At 42.8% G+C, this 16,984-nt stretch overlaps 1 protein-coding gene across 10 annotated transcripts in view; it reads right to left on the reverse strand.

Annotated features, from left to right (window-relative positions):
* The window catches only part of LOC125457484 (TRAF2 and NCK-interacting protein kinase), a 228,425-nt gene that overhangs the window by 90,874 nt on the left and 120,567 nt on the right, over positions 1–16,984 (reverse strand). For all 10 annotated transcript variants that reach the window (XM_059651186.1, XM_059651181.1, XM_059651180.1 and 7 more), the window contains 3 exons: positions 13,240–13,365; positions 6,872–6,982; positions 2,764–2,854 (listed from right to left, as the gene is read on the reverse strand). In XM_059651186.1, the coding sequence (XP_059507169.1) occupies positions 2,764–2,854; positions 6,872–6,982; positions 13,240–13,365 (328 nt within the window). The remainder of the gene's footprint in view (positions 1–2,763; positions 2,855–6,871; positions 6,983–13,239; positions 13,366–16,984) is intronic.

Raw genomic sequence — 16,984 nt, forward strand, 5'->3', positions numbered from 1 at the left:
CAGAATGTAGATACCAGGGATGGGCAGTGCTGGACTTAATGTTTGAAGATTCAGTAGAGAAGCATTTTGGGAATAGTGACCATAAAACTGCAAGTTTCAAAGGCATTATGGAAAGCAATAGAGATATTACAGTATCTAAATTGGGGAAGTGCCAATTTCAGTCTTAATAGGCACGATCTGGCAAACAGTCTGGGAGCAACTAATTGCAGATAAGTCTATATTTAGAAAGTAGGAGTCTTTTAAACATAGTTTAGTGAGAATTCAGGGCATGTTCTTCTAAGATTGAAGGGCAAGGACAGAAAGTTCAGGGTAGTCTGCAAGTCAAGCAATAGTGAGAGGTTAATAAAGAAAAAGAAGGAAGCATATGTCAGGTACAGTGCATTAGAAACAGGGAGACCCGTCAAAATTATAGAGACATGTTGATCGTGGGAGATTCAGAGATGATAATGCCATTGAATGTCAATGTGAGATTTTGATTATCACTTCTTGCAAACTGTCATTGTCTGGCAGCTGTGTGGTGGGAATGTTACTTGCCATTTGTCAACGCAAACCTGTATACTGTCTACTTCTTGCTGTACTTGCACATGGACTGCTCCTGTAACTGAGGAGTCAGTGAACATCCCCATTTCTTGTCTTATGAAGGGAAGGTCATTGATGAAGCAGCTGATGATGTTTTGGCCTATGACACTACTCTGAGGAACTTGGGGTGGCCCAGTGGCTCAGTGGCAAGCACTGCTGTCAGTGCCAGGAACCCAGGTTCAATTCTAATCTTGGGTAACTGTCTGTGTGGGTTTCCTCCAGGTGCTCTTGTTTCCTCCCACAGTCCAAAGATGTGCAGGTTAGGTGGACTGGCCATGCTAAATTGTCCATTGTGTTCGGTGATGTGCAAGTTAGGTGGATTAGCCATGGAAAACACAGGGATAGAGTAGGGGAATGGGACTGGTGTGGATTTGTTGGGCTGAATGGCCTGTTTCCACACTGTAGGGATTCTATGAACTTTTGCAGAGATGTCCTGGGCTTGAGATGACTGACCTCCAACAATCACAACAATCTTCCTATGTGCCAAGTATGACTCCAACTAGTGGAGAGTTTTTCACCTGATACATATTGATTCTAGTTTTGCTCAAGCTCCTTGATGCCACATTCAATGAAAAGCAACCTTGATGTCAAGATCTGTCACTCTGACCTCACCTCTGGAACTCAGCTCTTTTGTCCATGTTTGAACTAAGACTGTAGTGAGGTCAGGAGCTGAAAGGCTGTGATGGAACCCAAACTGAACAACGGTGAGCAGGTTATTGCTGAGCAAGTGCTGCTTGAGAACACCTTCCACCACTTTTACTGATACTCAAGGTGGGTCAGTTAGCTTGATTAGATTTGTCCTGAATTTTGTGTATCGGACATACCCTGGGCATTTACCACATTGTTGGATAGATGCCAGTGTTGTATCTGTACTGGAACAAGTTGCCTTCAAGTGTGGCAAGTTTTGCAGCATTAAGAAATATTTAGAGATACTGAATACTGCAGAGGCTATGGTCCCTGACAACGAACTGGCAAGAGTACTAAGGACTTGTGGAAAACCTTCTCCTCCAGTGAAGAGTTTGATTGTCCACCAACATTCACAATTGAATGTGGCAGGACTGCAGAGCTTAGATTTTCGAAAGAAAAGGATGCCTGTTTGATGGACAGGATTCATTCATTTGGGTAAGCGAGATGCTGTTTGTTTTCCATTTGGCCATGACTGCCTGAAGCAGAAATATGCTGAGTGACCACCAGAGGGAGCCAATGCAAGGCAGTGCCATGAGAGGAAAGACCTCAAAAATGACAAAACTTCCAGGATTATGTCCAATGAGCACTGCACCCTTGCTCATTTTTTCGGGCTGTATTGTACAAGATTCCAACAGGGATAGATAAGCAAGATGCAATGAAGATCTTTCCCCTGGTTTGGGCATGAAGAATCAAGGTTTACTGTGTCAGGATTGGTGATGGACTATTTAACACTGATATGAGGAACTATTTCTTTGTCCAGAGGCTGGTTAGCCTGTAGCATCCTCTGTTGTGGAAGGCTATGGAGGCTAGATCACTGAGTATGTTCAGGAAAGAGATTGATTTTTTTTCCCCCACTTTAAAGGCATCAAGGTGCATGGGGAGAAGTGGGAATATGGCATTGGAACAAAGGATCAGTCGTGACAATATTGAACAACAGACTAGATTCGAAAGGCCAAATAGTCTTCTCCTGCACCTAATCTCTCTGGTTACTCATCAGAAAGTGGATGATACAATGGTTTTGTCCTTCCAAAATGCCAGCTAAAGAGAAAAACATGGGTCAGGGTTGACCTGAGTTAACTCCACATACAGCCCCTCTGTGGCACCAGGAAGCATAGATTGGTCTCTCCAGACATCACAACAACTTTTGGGAATTCTGAGCCATGAAGTGGACCAATGAGTCAAAAGGTGAAGACTTGAACAACAGATTTTTGTTGCGCAATGGCGCAGATTATGTAACTGAGGGGAGTATTGCACGGGGGTAGATAATGATCTGACTGAATAGCAGAGAGCAGGCTTAAGTTGACTGAATGGCCAGATATAATTTGTTGGTTATTACACACAGCAAAAGGGGATAAGAACAGATTTGGTTCCAACAGTCAACAGCCAGACTTAGTCACAAAGAATGACAGGGCGGGCACCAACTCCTAGTAAATGTAGCCCAGGACGAAGCACTTTAGGAGACTAGTGGGAGGTTGGAATAATCAAAGTTGCACTCACCCAACTTGACTTCAGCATTCTCTGTCAACAAGACATTCTGGCCCTTGATATCACGGTGAATGACCTTGTGCTGATGAAGGTGAGTCAGGCCCTGCAATCATAAGATAAAGCAGTCACAGGGCATTCAGCAGTAAATTCAAGCCTAAGGCAGAGCCAACAGAAGAGGCAATAATTCTCTAATACAAAGCTGCTGTCAGGAAGGGCAACCATGTACTGGGGAGGGATTGGAAAAAGAGCATTTGGCTCACTAATATCCTTTAGGGAAGGAAATTTGCCAATCTTACCAGGTCTGGCCTACATGTGACTTCAGACCCACGACACTGGGATTGGCTCCTTTCATCTGAAGTCACTCAGTTATACCAAATCACCGAGACAATGTGAGTCCTGAAAGCTCCTCACTGCCTTCAAGGGCAACTAAAGAGCGGCAATAAATGCAGATGTGGCCAACAATGCTCACAACATGTGAACAGGTTGTTAAAATGGCCCAAATGATGAGAGGTTAATGAAAGAAAAACAGAAATTCCTGAGAAAACTCAACAGGTCTGGCAGCATCTATGTCAGAACTGAAGACCTGAAACGTTAACTCTGATTTCTCCCCACAGATCCGACCACACCTCGTGAGAATTCCCAGCAATTTCTGTATTTGTTTCTGATTTCCAGCATCTGCAGCTCCTTATCTTCTTTTGGAAACAATTTATTCCAACTGTGTCTGCCTCTGTGGCTGACAGACATCAAAATTGGGAATTATCTGGATACAGTAGATGAGGTGAAACTGTCCCCATTGACTGAGGGTCAAGCATTAGTTTTAAAGTATTTCCAAAAAAAGCAGCAAATATGAAATGACAAAAAAATTCTTGAATGCACTGCCTGAACGTATGGTGGGAGCAAGTTCAAATGAGGCATTCAAGTAGCAATTAGATGGCTATTTAAATGGAAGTAATAGGTAGAATTATGGGAAACGGCAAAAATGACATTTAGCCAAAATGTTCAGAGGCTACTGTAGATATGATGGATCAAATAGCCTCCTTGAGCACTGTAACAATTCTGTGATTCAAAGGTCATTGATTTAAGGTGATAGCCTAAAGTAGTGACAGTGACATGAGAAAAAGGTTTTTCTTCCTGATATATAGCAAGTGGTTGGGGTCTGCAGTACACTACCTGAGTGTGAATGGAGACTGCTTCCATAAAAGCTTTCATAAATCAACCGGATCATGATCTGAAGAGGAAAGTAATTACAGGCCTACACAAAAAGGAGGGGAGAGCAGGGCTGAGTCAGCTGCTTTCAGCAGAGCGCAAACATAAATGCGATCGATAGAATGGCCTTTTTGCGTGCTACAATCATTCTATGGGTGCATATAGCATTGTTAAATTGGTCAACATCCCATGGTGCTTAGAGCAAAATAAATGGGAAAAATTTGAGATTGAGTATGGGCATATTAGATCAGGAGAACAAGATCTTGTTCAGAAGTAGATTAAGTGTCTGGAAAGAAGGCGCCATGCAGAAGGAAAGTGAAGAACATCCAGAGCCGAGGGGCTGGCATCTCCAAATGATGGACTGATTGAAACAGATACATGAATTATGAGAATTAAACTAGTGGAGTGAAGTGAGAGGGTTGAGGTGGGAGGCGGTTATAGATGTCAGGAGGGTGCAAAGGATTCAAACACAAGGGTGAGAACTTTAGAACTGAGGTACTGCTAGTCCTAATCTCACTGCCTCTCACAGTTTTAGAGAATCTGACAATAGGACAGCACAGAAGGAGACTTCATTAAGAAATTCAGTTAGTCTCACTCCCCCATTCTTTCTTCACACCCCTGCAGACTTGTTCAGCTTCAATTATATAACCAAAATCCCTTTTCAAAGCTACGTTTGAGTTTATATCCATAGTCCTGTCAGTCATTACATTCAAAAAAACCAACCATTTGTTGCACAACAATACTTTTTGTCTCATGACCCCAACTGTTCCTATTGCCAATCACCTGAAATCTGTGCTCTCAGGTTATTGGACAATCATTAGGCATTCTGGCTTACTCAAAGGCATTAAACAGCGTTCAGTCATTCTAAACACAGATATTCCTAACAGAGAGCAAACAAGCAGTTTTTTTTAAAATGTCCATTCACATGACAAGAATGTCACTATCTTAGGCAGTATTTATGAACCATATCTAATTGCTCAAAGGGTGGAGTCAGTCACATTGCTGACAGTCTGGAGTCACATGTAGGCCAGACCAGGTAAAAGTAGCAAATTTCCTTCCTTAAAGGGAGACAGATGTTTTTGTTTTAAATTTCATAACATATTAATGTTTATATGGTCACCAATTTGTTTTCAAATTCCACATTTTTAATCTGCCATATTGAGTTTCAAACCCATGTGCCCAGAACATTGGCCTGTGGTTCTGGATTAGTCCATTATCACAATGCCACTGCCTCCCCTCACATATAACGATATTAATCAGAGGCACCAATATGCGTTGGAAGCTGGTTTCTTGTGGAAGTACAGAAGAAACCTAGAAATGGATGGCGTTTCTTGGAATTCACAATAATTAACTGCAAGACCAAGGCAGGGATTACAAACAGTTCAGATCTCATAACTCCTCATTTCCCTTTTCCCATCCCAGCCATTTTTTATAAAATTTCTCACTTGGAAGAGTCCACTCCCCACTATATTTCATTTAGCAGGAATGTTGCTGTCATTCAAGGTGGAAATGTCAGTGCTGGGGAAAATTAGTTTCTTTCGTTGCAGGAAATTTAAGAGGTTAAAATAAATAACAGCAGAGGCAGGCCATTCAGCCAGTCAATGCTGCTCTGCCATTCAATGAGATCGCGGTCAATATTTGCCATGGTCTACTTTGGTTAAAGTATAACATAATTAGACAGAATAAAGTTTCCCATTGCTCTGCCTCGAACTAATATTTCAAATGTTCAGTCTGGTCTGCAAGGCATCCATAAATAAAGGTAGATTTAGAATGGTTTTCTCTTGCCAGGCCTCTACTCACTAAATTCATACTCATTTCACATGTATCTATCAGATGCTAAGAAGATCAGTGTTTATCTACAGCCTGTGTGGCTTTAACATTGGAGGTCTTCTACTTCAGATCAGGGGAAAGGGGATCAGAATATTCCATAAACAGTGAGAAACTAGGAGCTGTAAGAGAAGGAAGGGAATTTGGAAGTCCAGATAAAGATCACTAAAAAATAAAGCAAAGCTGCAAAATGTTATCAAAATGACTAATTTCAATTTTCTGTCAATAGGCTTGGAACACAAAGGGGAGAAAGTGATATTTCCGTGGTACAAAGCATTATTCCAAGCCTATCTGGAAAAAAATGTGCTCAGCTATGGGCACAATCCCTAAGGAAAGTGTACCAGACTTTGAGGACCTGCAGTGCAGATTAATTGGAATGAGAGTGATACTGAGAATGAAGTGCTAAGAGTAAAGTTACGAGGGCAGGGACAAGGCACACAGATTTTCTTTGTTTACCACTGAATTTCGAAAGTCGAGGACAGTTTAACCAAGACAGATAAAAAGAAGCCTCTGGACCATTAACATTAAAGCTACGCCAGCCCGCAATGATATTGGGGGTACTTCTTCACAGAAAGGGTCCGCTCCTCCAACAACCCCCAAGAGGAGGTCAACTGAAAATTTCAGGACACAGATTTTCATTGGGTTGGGACTTCAAATGATATAGGCAAAGGTGGGGAGATGGAGTTAAACTGGAAACCAGCAAGAATTTAACTAAGGGGCAGGACAGGCTCCTCCTATTCAGGAGTGCACAGCAATATTGGAGGTTACCACAACGACACAATAAGATTCAGAGACAGTAGGAACTGCTGATGCTGGAGAATCTGAGATAAGGTGTAGAGCTGGATGATCAGAGCAGGCCAAGCAACATCAGAGGAGTAGGAAAACTGACGTTTCAGGTCTGGACCCTTCTTCAGAAACTACTGAAGAAAAGTACACATCCGAAACGTCAGCTTTCCTACTCCTCTGATGTTGCTTGGCCTGCTGTGATCATCCAGCTCTACACCTTGTTAACACAATAAGATTCCCATCACATTGGCCAGGCTGGAACAGAGCACAGATTACAGATTTGTAAGAGGATCTTGTATACCCGTAAGATCTCCCTGCAGATGTAGGCGATCCACTCTTCCTTCAGTGTGTTCCCTTTTGTGTTCTTGATCAAATCTGTGACAGATCCAGCACCACAGAATTCCATCACCAACTGCCGAGAGACAAGAGCAACATTGTAGGAACCAAATAGCTCAGCAAAATACAACCCTTCAATCTTACACGAGGTGACAATCTTCATACATACCGTTTACAGTAGGCAACAATCATTCTGTATCATCCAATTAGATTTGAAGAGATGTACAGCACTGGGTAGTCCATTTGGTCAATCATACCTGTACTGCCTCTTTAGAAGGGGTGCACAAGCAGTGAAAACCCTTATAGCCCTGACATTTTTCCTTGTCAAGTAAAGATCCATTTCCACATGAAAGTTACAAATGAATCTGTTTCAGGCTGGGACTTTCTGGTTACTGATCCTCTTGTCACTGCAAACTGTTTCTCTTTTTCTACTTTATTAGAACCCCTTGTCATTGCCAGTCCATCTCCAGTCTCAGCCCCAATGTTCTTCAACCTGAAGAGATTCATGGAAGTGCACAAAGGCTTTCACAGTTGGCGCAGGTGTTGGCAGGGATGGTGCCATTTACATGTGGCATTACCCAATGGAAACAAACCCAAGCTTCCTGTGCTTACCATCTGGAAACTTGCAGCTGATTTACTTTCATTCCAGCAACATCAAACAAAGTAGTAGGTTGGTACGTCAATGCTGGGAGAAATCAGCCAGGAGGTGAAGGAGTGACGAGGGGAAAAGGTGGTGTGTGGGAGAGATATATCAAGGGACCGCGAGAGAGCGTGAGGGAGCGCGAAATGATTTCTTCAGTCAATAGGGAAGCTTTTCTGAGTTAGCTTTACTTTGGTTCGTGCTTCCCCTGTCCCAACACCTGCTCTCCCCACCTTTCCCTATTTTCCTACTAGGACATACAATGTGTTAACCTGGAGGTTATTCCAATTTAGATGATAAAAACCCTCTCCTCTTTGCAGATCCTAATAAATTGCCCCCTGGTTCTCCCATCACTTCCAAACCCAGATTCTAACAACCCTCAGTACAGTTCGATACTACCAGCCACCTCTTCAATGGGAAACAACTGAGCATTAACAAAACCTTTGATTTTGGAGCTGTGAGGACCATATTGAAGATCATTACTATCAGGCTGTGGTGACAACACTGGTCAACATCACTCGCTCTCACCAGCCAAATATTAACTTACATGACAACGGTGTCTCTTTAACGTCAAGAGCCACATTGCTGGATTTGTGCTCTCACTTATTGTTGCAACCCTGCCCTTTGCCACATTGTTCAGCCTTAAATTTCAAAATGTCTCCCACTCATGCAGTTTTATACACTCCCACACAGGTATTTCACTCCTCTTTCACCTGACCCCCTCCCCCACAAGGCTTGGTACAGTCATCAGGTTTTCTGGTTAATTAATCAGCTCACTTAGTTGAGGATCTCATGCTTTCACACACAGCTTAATTGCTCCTCAAATCATTGAATCCCCATTTTACAGAAAGAGACCATTCAGTCCATCAAATCTGCAGCAACCCTCCAATCAGCATCCCATCCAGACCCAGGCCTCCTGCCCTATTCCCATACCCTGCATTTACTGTGGCTAACCTGCCTAACCTGTAAATCCCCAGACACTGTGGGCAATTTAACATGGCCAATCCACCTAACCTACACACCTTCAGACTGTGGGAAAAAACCGGAGCATGATTTTTGTTTCTTCTGGTTTCCCAACATTGGAAATGAAAAGCTCAGTATTTGAGCACAGTTAAAATATTTAAGCATTATAAATTTTTATATGTTATTACGCTCTTCTTTTAAGATGTTCCTTAAAACCTATTTCTTTCACCAAGCTTTTGGTTGCCTGTCTTATTAGCTCTTTGTGTAGCTCACTGCAAGGTGCTGTCTGACTCATGCTTTTGTGAAACTCTCTGAACTTGACTATTTCAAGAGTCTCCTTGATGAACTTTTATCTTCAAAACACCCTGACAACCTGTGATTATTTCAAAACTCTGCTGCCATTATCACAACTCACTCCTTTTGGAAGAGATGCTGACACTCAGTTCAGCTAGGATTTTCTTTGGGTAGACTTGCTGTCAACAATCCTTCCTGCAACACTAGTCTGTGGGGCTTACTCAAATAAGTGGTGAAGAATTAACCATAAATAAGTCTTCAGCAGCAGAGGCATGTACTCAAATAACAGGTAGCTTATTCCATTCTAACTAAGATAGCTTCAGACTAGTTACCTACATTAACACCAGCTAAGAGACATTGTTATCTCCACAGAGATACTAACAAACTGAATAGAACATGGCTGTAAACTGTGGAATGTAGAACTTACAACCCTCTCATTCAGAAACAATACTTTGAATATTAGAGGGCAGAGCTATACTAAAGATTCCAGTTAATGCCTGCTGGCCAACAGTCTTATACAATTACACTTGAAGTCCTGTTCATCTACCATCCCTGTACTTGTACACCTACACTGACCCTCTGACTCTTAATGCCTCAATTTAAGAAGTTCTCATCTTCATTTTGTCTCCTCTTTTGGAAGCTGCTTGAAAACTCTCTCCTTGACCAGGGTTTTAAGCACCTGCCCCAATGCCTTTTTACATTGATCACTGTCACATATTGTTTGATAATACTTCCGAGAAGTGTCTTGGGATGTAAAAATCCAAGTCATTGTTCCAAAGTCTACGCAAAATGCATGTTAAAAAAGATATGGCTTTTACTAAGCCAACTTTCTCTGACATTGAAGCAACATGCAAGCTATTCTATCTTCATAATAAGATCTGAAATCTACAAGGATGAGAGACACTCTCTGAAAAGGGAAGCTTTAGAAAGAGAAACTCTGACTATCTCTCAGAAATAGCTCATTGGCGTAAAGCACTCTGGGATGTCTTGACATTGTGAAAGGCTTTGTAGAAATACAAGTTCTTTCTTTCGCAATGCTCCGTGTGAAGAAGCTTTCTTCCTTTCCACTGTGATAAATCGCTTGTAATTAATCCCATTTAAAAATTACAATTCTTTGTAGCACAGAAACAAAGCATTCAGCCCCAGTATTTCATACTATTATTTGTATTCCATCCTGACCCCCTCCCACCCCTCTTAATTTTACTTCACCATGATATCCCTCTGTTCCATAATCCTTTTATCCTTCATTTTTCTAGTTTATATAAAGAAGGGCTTTAATGGCAACATTACCTTATTTCTTTATTTTTCTACTTAATCTATGAAGGTAATCCTAAACTTTGTTTCTTTGATTACTTTGTACCTTTGTACCTAAGATGGCGCCATGTGTGGCAAGATTATACACTTTTCACCGTGCTTCTGTACTGGAGTACACGTGGCAATCAAATCTAAATCTAAACCTGCTCTGATGGTTTATCCAGCTTCCCGTTAAACACATCTGCACCATTAACCTCAATGATTCCTTCTGGTCAGAGATAATGGGAACTGCAGATGCTGGAGAATCCAAGATAATAAAGTGTGAAGCTGGATGAACACAGCAGGCCAAGCAGCATCTCAGGAGCACAAAAGCTGACGTTTCGGGCCTAGACCCTTCATCAGAGAGAGGGATGGGGTGAGGGTTCTGGAATAAATAGGGAAAGAGGGGGAGGCGGACCGAAGATGGAGAGAAAAGAAGATAGGTGGAAAGGAGAGTGTAGGTGAGGACGTAGGGAGGGGATAGGTCAGTCAAGGGAACTCAGACAGGTCAAGGAGGTGGGATGAGGTTAGTAGGTAGCAAATGGAGGTGCGGCTTGGGGTGGGAGGAAGGGATGGGTGAGAGGAAGAAGAGGTTAGGGAGGCAGAGACAGGCTGGGCTGGTTTTGCGATGCAGTGGGGGGAGGGGACGAACTGGGCTGGTTTTGGGATGCGGTGGGGGAAGGGGAGATTTTGAAGCTGGTGAAGTCCACATTGATACCATTGGGCTGCAGGGTTCCCAAGCGGAATATGAGTTGCTGTTCCTGCAACCTTCGGGTGGCATCATTGTGGCACTGCAGGAGGCCCATGATGGACATGTCATCTGAGGAATGGGAGGGGGAGTTGAAATGGTTCGCGACTGGGAGGTGCAGTTGTTTGTTGGGAACCGAGTGGAGGTGTTCTGCAAAGCAGTCCCGAAGCCTCTGCTTGGTTTCCCCAGTGTAGAGGAAGCCACACCGGGTACAGCGGATACAGTATACCACATTGGCAGATGTGCAGGTGAACCTCTGCTTAATATGGAAAGTCATCTTTGGGCCTGGGATAGGGGTGAGGGAGGAGGTGTGGGGGCAAGTGTAGCACGTCCTGCGGTTGCAGGGGAAGGTGCCGGGTGTGGAGGAGTTGGAGGGGAGTGTGGAGGGAACAAGGGAGTCACGGAGAGAGTGGTCTCTCCGGAAAGCAGACAAGGGTGGGGATGGAAAAATGTCTTGGGTGGTGGGGTCGGATTGTAGATGGTGGAAGTGTCGGAGGATGATGCGTTGTATCTGGAGGTTGGTGGGGTGGTGTGTGAGAATGAGGGTGTCCTCTTTGGGCGGTTTTGGCGGGGGCGGGGTGTGAGGGATGTGTTGCGGGAAATGCGGGAGAAACGGTCAAGGGCGTTCTCGACCACTGTGGCGGGACAGTTGCGATCCTTGAAGACCTTGGACATCTGGGATGTGCGGGAGTGGAGTGTCCGCTTCTGGTAGCCAGTTCCATGTTCTCATTACTCTTCCTGAATTTCTTGTTAGATGAATTAGTATCTTGCAATGACAGGGCCTGGCTCTCGTCTACCTAAGAATGTGGCAACATTTTTAGTCTTTCCTAATTTTAAAACTGCCTTCCAGGCCATATCTCAGTCTTTTCCGAAGAAAGAGAGTAACTGCCTTTTCAGTCTCTAATAGACCCTAATAATTGCCCCACAGTACTGATGTATTATATTGGATTGTATTTAGACATCCAGAAAGCATTCTGCAAGCTTCATCACAAAGGGCTAAGTTTTAGGGTAAGACCATGCTATTGGAGGTAGTATATTGGCTTGGATAGGGAATTGGTTACTGGACAGGAAACAGCAGGTGGGTATAAGGGGGTTTTTTGGGGGGTCAGTGAGCTGTGACCAGCGAGCAGTGGGTTCCATAGGGATCAGTGCTGGGACCACAGCTGATTAAAATAGATAGTAATGACTGGAGGGAGGAAGTAAATGTATTGCAGCCAAATTTTCTTAGCAAAGCTAATGGAATACAGGCCCTTATTTCAATGGGGACACAGTATAAGAATAGGGAAACTTTGATGACACCATATCTGGAATGCCAAGAGCAGTCTTCATCTCCTCTTTAACGTGATAGTTCACAGAAGGTTCACTAGGATGATCCATGGTAAGTAGGGATTGTCTTAGGAGCAAACACTAAACAGGTTAGATCTCTACATATTGGAGTAGAGAAGAATGAGAAGTGATCTCATTGAAACATACAAAATTCTTAATGGGCTTGACACGGTAATGCTGAGAGGACCTTTCCCCTCTTGGAGAACGCGAGACCACAGGGAATAATCTCAGAAAAGAAGGATGCCAAATTTAGATGAGGAGGAATTACTTATCTCAGAGGAAGAGATTCTTTAGAACTCCTTGCCCCAGAGGACAGTGGAGGCTGAGCCTTGTGTATATTTCAGGCAGATTTAAATAGAATCAGTAGAGGAATCAAGAGTTATGGGGAAAGGGCAGGAAAGTGGACATGAGGAGTGTCAGATCAGCCATGATCTGACTGAATGACAGAGCAGGCTTGAGGAGCCAAATAGCCTACTCTTGTTCCTATTTCATATGGTCTTAATCTAGTAACTTGTCTTTCTTTGCACCTTCTCCAGAATTTCTCTGTCCTTTCTATTGCACGGTAAGCATAGTACTTCAAGAAAAGAACATGCATCATATCCCTATAGTGTGGAAAGAAGCCAATGAGTCTGCGCCAAACCTCCAAACACCATGCCATCTTAGACTCAACCATCCCCCACCCTATCCCTGTGATCCCATATTTCCCATGGGTAGGCCACCTAGCCTGCACATCCCTGGACATTGTGGGCAATCGACCCTGGACAATCTACCCAACATATATGTCTTTGGACTGTGGGATGAAACCCACACAAACAGGGAGAACATGCCAATGCCACATAGACAGTCACCCCTGATGCATGTTATCTCTGGTACCAAGTGCTGAGGGTGCAACTACTAAGCGAAGAACAATGTCCAACAATGGCTGACACCTTAAGAGACAGAGGTTCAAAACGGCCTTAAGGAGACACTCCTCTGTAAATAGCTCCAGCTTGATTACACGCTGAAAGGAAAATTTTATTTCAATGCAGCATGTCTGACCCATCATGAAATAACATTGGCATCAATTTACCCAAAGCTGGTCATCAACTCCAGGAGGATTCTTTTTAATGAAGGCTCCGTAATAGGTAGCAACGTTTCGATGGTGTGAATACTTTTTAAGCATATTAATTTCCTGTTTGATCTCCTCCTCTTCATCCTGTGAAAAGCAACAAACATGCTTGAAACTAGTTAGGTAGTTATGCAAACCATCAGATGAGATTTTTCAAACTCTTAGTTTGGAAGGTGAGGCTATTTCATGCAACTCCATGTAAACATTTGCACAAATCATTTGAAGCAGTTAAACAATGCATTGAACAATGCAGATGAGATCCTGAGCCTTATAAATAGGAGCACAGATTCAAAATATCAGCAAAACAGGCTCAACTGTGCGACCCCAGGAATATAGTGTACCTGATTCTCAGCAGCACACTTCAGAAAGGATAAATTTGTGATTGGTGGGGGATCCCAGCGTTATGGAAAGCTCCCCTACATCAAAGACAATTCCGAAATGACTGCCAGACTACTCGGAACTCGAGGCATCAGAGCCCACAAACCCACCAACACATTAAAACAGCAGCTAATGAACTTAAAAGACCCTATACAGACAACAAATAAAACAAACGTCATCTACAAAATACCTTGCAAGAACTGTGACAAACACTACATTGGACAAACTGGCAGGAAGCTAGCCACCAGGATACATGAACATCAACTAGCCACAAAATGACATGACCCACTATCACTCGTATCCTTACATACAGATGAGGAAGGACACCACTTTGATTGGGACAACACATTCATCCTCGGACAAGCTAAACAGAGACACGCACGAGAATTCCTAGAAGCATGGCATTCCAACTGGAACTCCATCAACAAACACATTGACTTGGAGCCAATCTACCATCCTCTGAGAAAAAGAACAGGAAATGACATCACCAACCCAAAGAAACCTAAACAGATAAATAGAAAGTGGGACATAACACCAGCGCTTCATCGGAGGCTCACTGATGATGTTACCTAGAATGGTGACGAAACGTCTGAAAACTAACCTTCCAGCTCAGCGAGCAAACTCACATCCAGAAATTCAACCTGAGCTACAAATCTTCTCAAAACTCGCTGGCCGACTGCTGTTTTTATTTCTAGTGGTCTTCTGTTCTCCAGAAAGCAGAAAAAGCAGTAATGAGGGAGGTGTGAAAGGTCAGGAAGTGTTTAGATACATAAAGGAAAGAGAAACATTTTCTGAAAAGTTGATAATCAGAAGGCACAGATGTTACCTGGATTGGCAAAGGAATTGTGGAATGAATGAATAAGGCTTGGAATTTATTGCCTCAGTCGAGTGATAGGTACATATTCAATAGGACTCTTTAAAGGGAAGTGGATAAATAACTGAAGGCATTAAAGGGAAAGAGAGGAGATTGGGACTGACTCACATGCTCTTTGAAAGAATCAACAGTGGGTGAATGGCCTCTTTCTTCATGTACTGTGCTACAATTCATTTCAGTACCAGTTTGGTTTCAAAATGATTGAGCGTGACCAACGTGGTATTAAGGGGTAAGCAAGCTAATGAATTTTATAAAACCGAAAACCCATTTCCTTTCATCAAATAAGCAGCCTTCCTGTTCCTCAACCCTCACTTGGACCCAGCTTCCTGTTGATGTCTCAAATTTTCCCTTAACTCTTGTTGATGCAGTGAGAATGTATTATTTCCACTTTGACAATCAGAAGTTATTGGATAAAATAATCAGGAGGCAGAGAAGGAGATTTTTTTTATTTGACAAAAGTGCTGTGGTGTCGAATAGGTTGCCTGACACAAGCGATGGAAGTGGATTTAATTAAAACATTTGAGGGGAAATTACATAACATTTTCTATTTCAAGTGTTTTTAGGATCTGGGGGAAGAGCAGGAGGACTGGGACTAATTGGAAAACTCTTTCAAAGAGCCAGCAGAGGTTGGATAGGATGAATGGCCTGCATTTTCTGCTGCTTGATTCTATCATCTTTGTTATGAAAGCTTTTCTGCAGCAAATTATCTCCTTGGAAGGAATTTATTCAGAAGTGTACTTGAAAATAACTCTGTAAAAACTATGAAGATCTAGGCCGACTCACTAATTTACTATGAGATAGAGTCACAGTAGATGTGTCTGTTTATAAAACATTGCTCTTAGGATGTTGATAGGAGTTTGATGTGTTTTTATAAATTGTCACGGTGACCATTTCTGAAGCCATACTCAGATTCCAGATTTTAATTCATTGAAGTTATGCTCACCAGAAACCATGATGGAGATCTGATGCCCCTATAAGCATCAGTTTGTGGTTGACTAGTCTATTGGCTTTATCACTGCACCACAATCTCCACAGACAGTAGTGCAAAGTTGGAGCCCATGCAGCTCAGTCACACTCCTATTTCATGTGTTCTCAGATTCTGCCTAAAAGAAATTGTGAAGGGGCTGTGGCATGGTGGTAGCGTCACCTCACTAACATGCTGTTGCCCAGGTTAACCTTCAGGAGACATGGATTCAAATCCAACCAGGGTGGCTCGATTATATAAATTCCGTTGTTTCAAATTTAAAACTAGTCTCAGAAATAGTGTCTGTGACAAATTACTGTTAAAAAACCCATCCAACTCCACTGGGATTCAATCTATTAGCCTTATACAGTCTGACCTACATGTGAGTCCAAGCCACAGCAATGTGTTCCACTCTGAAGTGTCCTAGTAAAACACTTCATTGAAAGGCAATTAGGGATTGGTATCAAACTGTAGCCTTGCCAGTGGCACCCACATCTGATACAATCACCTCAAGATGAATTGCAGAAATTCAGCAACACTTAGACCACACCTTCCAAATACGTGGCCACTACCATCTAGCGGGATAAGGACAGTAGGTATACCGCCAACAGAAAGTTCCCCGTCAAACCACTCATCATCCGGACATAAAGCTATGTTGACACTCCTTCAGTGTGCCTGGGTCAAAATCCTGGAATTCCCTCCCAACTAGCATTGTCGGTTTACATACAGCGCATGGACTACAGCAGTTCAAGAAGATAGCTCACAGAAATCTTGTCAAGCTACAGCTAGGGATGAACAAAAAATATTGGCCCAGCCAGCAACACCCACATACTGTGAATGAAGAAAACAAAAATGAAATTTCATAATATTATGGCTGATCTTTGAGCTCTGTTCTCTCGTACAATCCCATATCCCTTAGGGTCTGTATTACTTCAAGGAATCTCTTCCTAAGACCACCCAGACTGGAGAAGAAGCATCTATGAAGGTTCCAACCATTTTTGACTGCCCCGTTTGGAGACCAAGTGCAGCTGTTATCTTTTAAAAAGTGAAATATGGCTGCAAAAGCTCTTATGCTGTCCTGAGGCGGTGGAAGATTCAACAGAAATGCAAGTCAGTGTTTCTTTTTCTCTGTAAAGGGCTTTCCAGTGGCGCCAGTTTAAATATTTTCATCAGATTAATAATCTCAGCCAACATTGGGGCTCCTTCAATTAGGTTCAGCCAAACTAGTCATTACTGGGAAATGGGAGGGGGGGGTTTGCGCAGTCAATGGAAGAGGTGGGAAACAGTCAAGTACAGATTTATTTTCACAAAAAGTGAATGAGAAATGGGATGAGAGATTAAATAATTACAGAAATTTTACCAGAGTCGATTTTGCCAAGAATGTCAAAGCTAGGCCCATCATTAAGATCTCAGTGTTAAGCTGTAGGGAGATGACAGGACCATAATCTACAGTCAGAACTGTGACTGCTTTGGAACAATAACATTTCCGT

Source organism: Stegostoma tigrinum, chromosome 14 (genome assembly GCF_030684315.1).
Source record: "Stegostoma tigrinum isolate sSteTig4 chromosome 14, sSteTig4.hap1, whole genome shotgun sequence".
Lineage (NCBI taxonomy): Eukaryota > Metazoa > Chordata > Chondrichthyes > Orectolobiformes > Stegostomatidae > Stegostoma > Stegostoma tigrinum.